Source organism: Jaculus jaculus, chromosome 7 (assembly GCF_020740685.1).
Source record: "Jaculus jaculus isolate mJacJac1 chromosome 7, mJacJac1.mat.Y.cur, whole genome shotgun sequence".
Lineage (NCBI taxonomy): Eukaryota > Metazoa > Chordata > Mammalia > Rodentia > Dipodidae > Jaculus > Jaculus jaculus.
In genome coordinates, this window is record NC_059108.1 from 23,407,128 (window position 1) to 23,417,834 (window position 10,707).

The 10,707-nt window shown below is 47.5% G+C and overlaps 1 protein-coding gene across 2 annotated transcripts in view; it reads right to left on the reverse strand.

The window, feature by feature from the left end:
* Positions 1–10,496, reverse strand: part of Fam124a (family with sequence similarity 124 member A) — a 63,012-nt gene extending 52,516 nt beyond the window's left edge. For both annotated transcript variants that reach the window (XM_045155472.1, XM_045155473.1), the window contains exon 1: positions 10,381–10,496. In XM_045155472.1, coding sequence (XP_045011407.1) covers positions 10,381–10,457 — 77 coding nt within the window. In that variant the 5' untranslated portion in view covers positions 10,458–10,496. The remainder of the gene's footprint in view (positions 1–10,380) is intronic.
* Between the last annotated feature and the right edge of the window lie 211 nt (positions 10,497–10,707).

The following is a 10,707-nucleotide window of genomic DNA, read 5'->3' on the forward strand; positions in this document are numbered from 1 at the left end:
GCTTATCTTGAAATTCTTTTTAGTAATAAAAACCAAAGATCTGATATCATCAGAATTAAGGTCCCTAAAGGATTAAGGGAACCCCTCAGGCTGCTTCAGGTGACAGTATGGAGCTGTGTTCCTGTCCTTGTCACAGGGCAGAATATGGGCTCTGTGAATCACCCTTTGGGACTCCCAAGCCATTTAAACTCACTGGCAAATTTTTGAACGGCTATTTATTTTCTCTGTTGAGAAAGACTTCAAGTTTTCAACAGCTTCATACCTCCCCCAAAGAGTTAAGTCCCTGCCCCACCCCAGAAGTCCCCTCCCCGCGTTCACACAGTCCCGGTGGGGGGACGCTGCTTGGCTGATACAGTGGACAGGATCCCTTTGGGAGGTGAAGGAGAACTTAAGGTCCCTCAAGGCATCCTCACTCCAGGTCTGGCTGACAGCGGGGGACCAGGAAGCATAAGGCTACTTCGATTGCTTTCAGTTCCTTTACCCCGCTGGATGAGAGGATCAGGACGTGAGCTGAGCTGGGATCGGGAAAGGGAAGAGCGGGGGTTAGGGTTTGAGAGAAATAACCCGGATGGATTTTATGCTGAAACCTGAGTGGCTGGCACTCATCACTCTGAGAAGAGAATCCTGCCAAGGACCTGCCCAGCCTAGTTAGTCTCGGCTAAGCTCCTGCACCACATTGCAAGGCTGTTTAAAGTTCCCTGGCAAGGAATTTAGTGTAAAAGCTATTTATTTTCTCCCACCACCTCGAAGTCACTCTCAGTGGGAAATTAATCACTTAGTGATGTAGGGATTCATTTTGCCCTAGTAGTTAGGGGACATAGTTATGCAAATAAACTGCTTAATTATGTTTGATTTCATATATACACACAGTTTATTTTCTTAGTCTCATGTTGCCTGTCTTGAATCATCCAATTTTTATCCCATTGAGCATCTTACCACATTAAAAAAAAATACATATAAAACTAAAAAAAAAAAATCATAAGCATACCTCTTACTCTTTAAAATAGCTCAAACACTGCTCAGGCCAAATGATGCACTGATTTATTGGCAAAGGAACCAAATGGAAGGAGAACAGTATGTGGTTTGCTTTTATCCAAATTAAATATTTTAGTAGTCATAAAATCACTGAAGTTTGAAACTGGAAAGAATAACTATGAAAGAGAGTCCCACATCCTCTTATTAATGGCACTCACATATGTCAAATCCAATTTTACTTTTTTAATGGGCACCATAGTTACTTTTCTCATTGCTGTGACAAAATACCCAACAAAAGAAACTCAAGGAAGGAAGGGTGTGTCTGAGGGTACAGTCTATCATGGCAGGAAGGGATGGTGGCAGAAGTGCCCACAGTGAGGAAGCAGAGGGATGAAAGCTGGTGCTCAGCTCACTTTCTCTTTTTTTCCCTTTTTTTTTTTTTTTTTTTGTTGTTGTTTTTCGAGGTAGGGTCTCACTGTGGTCCAGGCTGACCTGGAATTAACTCTGTCATCTCAGGGTGGCCTTGAACTCATGGCAATCCTCCTACCTCTGCCTCCCGAGTACTGGGATTAAAGGCATGCGCCACCACGCCCGGCTTTTTTTTTTTTTTTCCCTTTTTATTCAGTCCAGGATGTCAGCTCATGGGATGGAACCACCTACACAGAGGACAAGTCTTCCCTTGTCAGTTAATCATCTCTGGAAATACACCTTAGAGGGCTGGAGAGATGGCTCAGTGGTTAAGGTGCTTGCCTGCAAAGCCTAATGACCCAGGTTTGATTCCCCAGTACCCACATAGAGCCAGATGCACAAATTGGAGCATGCATCTGGAGTTTGTTTGCAGTAGCTGAGGCCCTGGAGCTCGCTCGCTCTCTCTCTCTCTCTCTCTCTCTCTCTCTCTCTCTCTCTCTGTCTCTATTCTCTCTGTTTCTGTGTACAAATAAGTAAATAAAATAAAAAAAAGAAACACAGTTTAGAGTCATGCTCAGAGGTATGTCTCCTCAGCGGTTTTAAATCTAGTCAAGAGTGGGGATTAACCATCACAAATGAAAAGTGAAAGTGGCACTATCTGTAAGGGGACCAAGAGGTGAGGAGGGATGAGTGACAAGAGTGACAAGGACTCCGGGAAGGCTAGGCTACATGGAATGAGCTGGAAAGCAGGATGGGTTGGCTAGGGCATGGCGCTATGCTGGCTGAGGAAGATGAAAATATCAAGTATTGGTGACATCCTGAAACTCAGGATTTTAGCTTTCAGCAATGGCACATTAAATTCTTTCTGGAACCAGGCAGAGCATAAATACATGTTAGGACAACACTTAGAAATGTAAAAATGTAGTGAATACCCAACAAACATCTAGCAAGGCATATGTGATAGCAAAACCATGCCACTAGACGATGATCATCTCAGGATGGCCAGACTTTCAACAAGTTGCACGGCTGGCTATCCAGATAACAGCATAATGAGAACGTGTGGTATTACTATTTCCCTTAGATTAAAAATGTGTCAGTCTTTTTAGCTAGGGTTTTCCAAGTACTCCAGAAACAGATGGGGTTCACACAGGCAGACGTGTTAAAGATCTGCACGTAGATGGATTTGGATGTAGAATGAAATTTACATTGGAAGCAGAGTGCAAGAATCTTGAGCAGGTGTTGGCATAATGAATGCCCCTCCATGATTCTCCCCCCCCCCCCAACATCTCTTCACACTACAGGCGCTGCCTGGGTTAAACCTGCCAACAGGTCACCCCCTCCAACAGACACTCCTGGCTGCTCCCATTCCTTCTCCATCAGCATCCAGCCTCTGCACAGTACCCATCTGATTAGGCCGGAGGAAACGCAAGCTCACCAGTGAAAACACAAACCCCTCTCTCTAAGCTCTGTTCAGCCCTGCAGCCCGGCCTTCATCCCTGTCTACCACTGGAACAGATTCAACAGAAGAAAGCCACCTAGAACCTCAGGGGGCTCTCCAGCCTCTGGTCCTGAGTGCACGGAATTTGCACACACTTACCACAATGACGGAAATAACAATTTCAAACTGTTCTTCTCACTGTACACCAGCCATGCTGCTCCATAACTCCTGTAATTGTCATTGTAGATGAAGTGATGTACTATAATGTAGTCAGCCATTTCCTTTTGGAAATGTCCATATGATTATACCTAATTGTTCGCTTTTACAAAATAGAGTGATGAGATATCTACAAATATTGCGTTTTATTTACCTTCCCATCCCTAGGAAAATGACCACGATTGAGAACACATTTATAGATCTTTACTTATGTTTAAATAAGATTGTCTCCTGATAACACTGCTGGTGAAAGACAAACTGTAAAACCCAAAACGATTTTGAACCTATACAGATTCAAATAATTTCAGGAAAAGACCAGATATTTGACCAGGGCGCTCTAAAGGAGTCTGTACTCTCCAAGTTTTTAGGGTGGGACTGAACAGCCTTAATATTTCTGTCTATTGGTCTCATATCATAAGAATTTTTCCTGCTGGCTCTGCATATGACATTCATATGCCAGAGTAAAGCACAAAAGGTGAATACATAAACTTTAGTTTGCAAAATTTTTAAACATATAATGTAGATAGAATATAATAGTACAAGGATTATATATCCTCACACACCTAACACTTAGACACATTTCCAAATGTTGTATGTATCTAATATCTGTGACAATAATTAAAAGTTAGGTGCGCCGCCCAACAATGTTTTAATTATAACTATATATCTGGGGGTTATATATAAAACCATTCTGAAATTAAGAGAGCTTACCACTCTTGGCAGTCAACTTTCCAGTTTACACAAATTTTCCTTATATAAAAATGAATACCTTCCGGGCTGGAGAGATGGCTTAGCGATTAAGCGCTTGCCTGTGAAGCCTAAGAACCCCGGTTCGAGGCTCGGTTCCCCAGGTCCCACGTTAGCCAGATGCACAAGGGGGCGCATGCATCTGGAGTTCGTTTGCAGAGGCTGGAAGCCCTGGCGCGCCCATTCTCTCTCTCCCTCTATCTGTCTTTCTCTCTGTTTCTGTCACTCTCAAATAAATAAATAATTAATTTAAAAAAATGAATACCTTCCTAAATTCTCTTTCACAGGAAAAACACGGCATAAGTACTGACCTTGGCATTTTTGTAAAACGGACAAACAGATCCTGCCATTACTGCAAAGCCACTGCTCAGCGTGTGGCGGACAAAGCCTGTGAATTCAGCGCACCGAGGCCTGGACGATGGCGCGGCAGCAAGCCCCACCCGGAACACAGTGTGCGCAAAGCACTGAGAAGTCACGTCGTCCTCTACAGAAGACTTTGAGTTTCCTACGTTTTTTAAAAATCTTAGCCCATTTTAAAATTTGTTTTCAAAATGAAAAAATAAAATAAAATAAAATAAAATTTGTTTTCTCCCATCCACCTGTTTAAACACTCAACTCATGATATTTTTTTCCTCTCTTAAGCCACAGTGCAGTATTGGTTGGCATTCACTAAGATGTAGAGGGCATGGTGTGGCCCTGCCATGGGCCACAGGCCCAGTGACAGCTGACACGAATGCCAGACCAAACCACTGAATGAACGTAATCCACTAGGGTCAGTCCTGTATGAAAGAAGAGGGGATTGTGAGAGGGGGCAGATCTATGAAAGTAATTCACTAGAACCAGTCCTATGTGATAGGGCGGTGGGGGGGGGGGGAGGTGGAGGTGACAAACCTTGGAGAATGACTAATGAAACTGCCACTCTCTGGCTCTGGCTTTTATTTGGATTTACAAGGAACTGCCTATCTTTCTATTGAGGGATTTCAGCGAGTTTACCAGTGTCAGCAGCTGACCTGTCAGTTCCTCCTAAGAGTGCGCAGAAGCGCAGGCTTCTAGTTTTCCAGTAGATCGGAAACATGGAGTTTCATAATGGCATTCAAAAGAACACTATAGTTGCTTTTGGTCTTGGCCTGTCTTAGATGAGTTAGACAGCAAAGGCAGCATTTTAACCAAAAGAAAGTGTCTGAACAGAAAACGTGGTTAATTACAGATGGAATGGTTCCTGGAGCACAAACATGCTGAAGTTGGAGGTATGCGGCAGACCAGTGAGCCCATGTGTCCTTTGAGTCTCTGTTTCCCACGTGTAAAATGATAATAGCAATGACGGTGAGCTGGAGAGATGGTTCAGTGGGTGAGGCATTTGTCACACAAGCACGAGGGCCTGAGTTCACATGCCCAGCACCCATGTAAATGCCAGGGGAGCGTGGTGGTCAGCCTGGAATCCCAGTGCTTAGGAGGCAGAGACGGGGTCCTGGAGGTAAGGTGGGGAGTAGAGCAGCTGACCTGGTGAGTTCTGGGTTCTTCTCTGTGTCAGTACGTGAGGTGAAGAGCAACCAAGGAAGACACCCAATGTCAACCTCTGGCCTCCATGCATGTTTCATGTGTGTCCCACACACATATATCCACACATATGCAGACATGCGTACATGTACACCCATACACATGAAGAGTCAAAAAATAAAAACGTGGACATCATTCCTGAGAAAGACATCTGAGTTCATCCTCTGGCCTCCGTACACATGTGTGCACAAACAGATATGCATCCCGCACATATGAATACACATTTCTGCGTACACGCCACACAAATATGCAAAAAATTAAAGAATCATAGTAATTACGATACTGAGGCGCAGGCAAGCATAAGGAACAGTTTCGATGCCCAGGACAATGTCTAGCTTAGGCAGTCACACACTCTTTTCATAAACAGTGCACCTAGCAACTTGTTGGGAACCTGGGACCCCCCCTCCAACCTGATCTGAGCTGCATGTACAGTAAGCAACGGACTAGCTTTTTCCCCCTACTGAGTCACCATTTCTCATGATCGTTCCTATTCAAATATGTTCTTAGATCTGGTATCAGCACATCAGGGGATCATCCAGCCTGGATAATAATAATTATGAGCTGGTTTTGGATGCATGTGTAAATAGGCAAACTGTCTTCTAAATGAACTTTGGGGGAGAAACCCTTACTTGCCATCTATGACTGTATATAACTGGGCACACATAAGATGAAAATCAGATACATCGTCAGAACATGCACAATAGAGAAAATGTTCTATAACCCAAACCTGTCCGTCACACTAGAGGACCACCCGGCAACCTGTCCATCCTGGAGCCCTTGAGAATTATGCTCCGGAGTGACCTGCTGTCCTAGGGGCAGAGTCTGTCAAGTGTTCACCATAGTGTGTCTTTCTTCAATTCTTTAGTAAGACTCCATGAACCTGGAAACACCTAGACAGAAATCACTCATAAAAATATGCCCTGTAGTTTGCTGGGTGTTCTGTGAAATGCTAATCAACTTGCCTATGGTACTTAAAAGCACCTGAGTGTCTACTGTGAAAAGTATAAACAGGGCTGGAGAGATGGCTTAGCGGTTAAGCGCTTGCCTATGAAGCCTAAGGACCCCGGTTCAAGGCTCGATTCCCCAGGACCCACGTTAGCCAGATGCACAAGGGGACGCACGCGTCTGGAGTTCGTTTGCAGTGGCTGGAGGCCCTGGTGTGCCCATTTTCTCTCTCTCTCTCTCTCTCTCTCTCTCTGTCACCCTCAAATAAATAAAAATAAAACAAAAAAATTAAAAAAAGAAAATTATTAACAATACACGCAGTTGGGTGGGATGGCACACACCCGTAATCCCAGCACTTGAAAGGCTGAGGCAAGGAGAAGTATAAATTGGAGACTACTCCAACACCCTGTCTCAAAACAAAACAAAAAATGGAAACAGCAGCAGAATATATGCTCTTGAGGTCCCCAGTGTTATCCTGGAAAGCTAAGCTTAGTGTTTGGAATGTTCTGCTCCTTTCTGGAGCCACTCTAATCTGTCTGCCACACCCTCACTTCCTTATCTGCAGTGATGCAAAGTCACTCCACATTCCTCATCTTAATGAAGTTCTCCGTGGGATAATGGATCCTCCTCATTGGCCTTCCATTATCCAATATTCAAATCGCCCCTGCCTTCCAGGATAGCCCATCCCTCCTTCTTTTAATTCATGCTGACTCTTTCTCAGGCTTCTTGGTCAGCTCACTCTCCTTTGCCTGAAACTTTAACCTATCTTCTCCAGGCTGGGCTGAGGGATGGCCTGCTGCCCTGAGCTGGCCAGTGAAACCTGCACAGGCTTAGAAGAATAGGTGGCAGGCAATAAGTGCTAAATAAATGTTTGCTGGGACCTTCAGTTGACCTCCTCTGTCCCGGGGCTTCAAGGGCCTTGTTCATGCAGACAGCTGCAAAGGCCACGTCGCCACTCAGACCTCGGCAGTGAACTCCGCACGAAGGACACCCAACTGCTGACTCATCGTCTTTCCTCGCATGTCCCTCAGGCCCTCCCTGGTGAAAATTAAACATCACACACTGGAAGGGACCAGGGCTACTTTGAGAATCCTATTAAACAAACAATAAACTAACAAACAAAGCTAGCCCCATAAAGTACTATTTTGTGTACAACTTGAAGTCACTTGTGAACCTCAAATTAAGGATGGATGTCTTAGTGGATGTGTCACTTGAGCTGGGTGTTGAAGGAGGGTAGAATTTCACTTGGGGGACAGGCATGCCAGGTGGGAAAGGAAGAGCAGGCAAAGAGGGCAGTTCAACAGAAGCCAGGTCAGCAAACCATGGCTAGGTGGAGGGACGAAGAAGGATTTGTAAAGAAATGGCCAGAGAGAGAAAGAGGAACCTATAGCAGGGGCACTTCTAAGCTCTCTTAAATTCTTGCATTAGCAGATTACAGAGCCATAAAAATGTTTGTAGGGGAGGTGGACATGATGATCAGATTTACGTTTTAGAAAACTATGAGGTCTGAGAGGATGTCTCAGTGGGCAGAGTGCTAGTCACTCAGGAATGAGTCCCTGCGTTCAGATCCCAATACTCACAAAACATGCCAGGTATGGTGGCATGTGCCTTTAGTCCCAGCACTGAGAAGGTGGAGTTAGGCAAAGTCCCTTGGGCTTGCTGGCAAGTTAGTCTAACTGAATTGGTGGGCTCTAGGTTCAGGGAGACCCTATCTCACAAAATAAGGTGAAGAGCAATTGAATTGATCACCTGACATCAATTTCTGTCCCCTACATGCACCCACGTGTGTGAGCTCTGCGCATACATGTTCCCACACACATTTAAACACGTGTGCAAACATGTAAGCACACCACACTCACACACATGCTCTCCTCCCCCTAAAAAATGCAAGCTCCTCATGACCATGCTCATCTGTAATCCCAGCACTTGGGAGGTGGAGGCTGGAGGAGCAGGAGTTCAAGGTCACCCTCACCTACACAGTAAGTTCAAGACCGGCCTTGGCTTTGTGAGACCCTGTTTCTAAATAAACAAGTGACAGCTCACATGTACTGTGTGCTTCCTATGTACTTTGTATTCAACCTCCGCAGGTGAAACGCAGATAGGAGGGGGCAGGGCAAGCATCTGAAAAATGTGCCATCTATGAACTTGTCTGATGACTAGACTAAACTTCAAGGGATGTAGGAATAGATAACAAATGAAGGCTAATGCACACGATTGACACTGTTTTTTTTTTTTAAAAAAAAACATGCCATTTTCCTTTATTTTTAGCTTGAGTTTGCTAGCAACACAATAAGAATGCTTTCAATAATTCTGTCCTGTTAGAGCAACACATTTCAGTGACAGGCAGAGAATAAAACAAGCTCTGATGTCGCCATGCTCAACAAGCTGCCATGTTGATGCCTACTTCCTGGGGTGAGACTACCCCTTGGGTCAACACTTCCTCTCCCTTCTCCAAGGCAAAGCCCTTAGGGGGGAAAAAATCACTGGGGGTTGGAGAGATGGCTTAACTGTTAAGACACTTGCCTGCGAAGACTAAGGACCCAGGTTCAATTCCCTGGTACCCATGTAAGCCAGCTGCGCAAGGGGAGCACGTGTATCTGGAATTTGTTTGCAGTGGCTGAAGGCCCTGGCACATCCATTCTCTACCTGCCTCTCTCTCTCTTTCAAATAAATAAATAAAATATTTAAGACTGGTGCTTTAGGCCACTCGACCATCCTGACATGCTCAAATAAAATATTGCTAAAATACCTACTTTAGGTGAGCTGGGCAAATTGAAACGACATGGACGAGTGAACACTTAATTCACTCCAGCCATAAAAGAATCGGCTAATTTTACTTCGTTTCTCTGCTCATGGTCCAGCTAATCTAAGGTGTGTGTGTCGCGGGGCAGGGGTGGGCAGTCAAGGATATTCAGTTGAAATGGATAAATGGTGGGGGTGTGACTCAGGGAGGAATGCTTGTCTAGTACATGAGCTCTAGGTTCCCCATAAAACACCACAAAATCAGGGGGAAAGAGAGAGAAGAGAGGGAAAGAGGTAGGGAGGGGATGAGGAGGACCACATTCACAACACGCAGGTAAAAGTTAGCGAGATGCTTAGATTCAGGTTTCCCCACCACAGACGTCACGGTTGGGTCATAGGGAAATATGAAGGGCCAGATTTGGGGTTAGTGGTGGCGAAGGAGGTCGCAAGCGAGGGCAGGGCTGGACAGCAGGAAGAGTTGGGAGGGCTTTCTGTGGGTCAGGTCACAACCCCGGGTCCATTTTGGAACTGGATTCTCTTCCTGTCCTCCCAGGGTTGCCGGACCCTGAGATTAGCTGGAAACCTCGCGGCCTTCCAGGAATTGCGAGGCCTTCATTAGTCTGGGCAGATAGGAAAAGACACCCCTTCCTCCCAGGATAGCGCCCGCGTCCTGGACGGCGCTGACTGCGCGCACAGGAAAATCCTCTAGATAGGGACTGCGTGGAAACCGAGCACAGCGCCCCACCCAGAAACACTGTTGCCCTGAGAGCACTAATTAGTCACCCCAAAAGCCTGAGCTAGCTGCGTCCCGCCGAAGCGCACAGGAAGTTTTTGTGCACAAGCAGGACCAGCGGGGACCCGCGGCTCAGCAGCACAGGGTAAAGTCCCATAAAGAAGAAGGGAAAAATAGCCACAAAGTGAGCCGTGTGGTCCTCTCGGCTGACTTTGGAGACACTTTTTTCTTCCGTGCTGGGCACCCCACCCTCCACCTGCCTCGGGGGGTGGGGGGGAGTTGTCCCCGCGGGAGGTCCGGAACAAGTGCAGGAGCATCCTTAAGTGTCGGGGCGCTGCAGAGGGGACCGCCGGGGCCTGGGGCTCGCGTGATGTCGGCGGGCACGAGAGGCTGGTGGGGGGTGGTGGTGACAGTGCCCGTCCCATTCTATGATGTCCTTTCAGCCCGCGGGCCGGAGACCGTCCTGCCCTGCCCTGCCCGGGACAGCCACGGACCACGCGCCTCTGTCCCCGAACAGGCCCGCGGGGATCGGGTCTTCCCAAGGTCTGGGGGGGGGGGGGGATGTGTGTGTGTTGGGAGGAACACCCGACCTCCGTCTGCAACCCGCCCCGCCGCTCACCCTCCGGTCTCGGCGCCCGAGTCCACGCAGTCCTCCTCCTCCTCCTCCTCCTCGCAGCCGCCGGCTTTGGCGTCCATGGCGCGCGTCCCCGGCGCGCTCGGCTGGCCCCGGGCAGCGCTGCCTCGGGCGGGGCCGGGCCGGGCCGAGCTGCCGCCGAGCGATCAAGTGAGCGAGCTGGTCGCAGGCGCGGATCCCACGAGCGAGCCCGGCCGCCGCCCTCGCCGCGCCCTCTCCCGGCCCCGCCCCACGGGGCGCGCGGGTGTGCAAGGGGCGTGTGTGTGCGCGCGCACGGGCGTGCAAAGGGAGTGTGTGCGCGCGCGCGCTCAC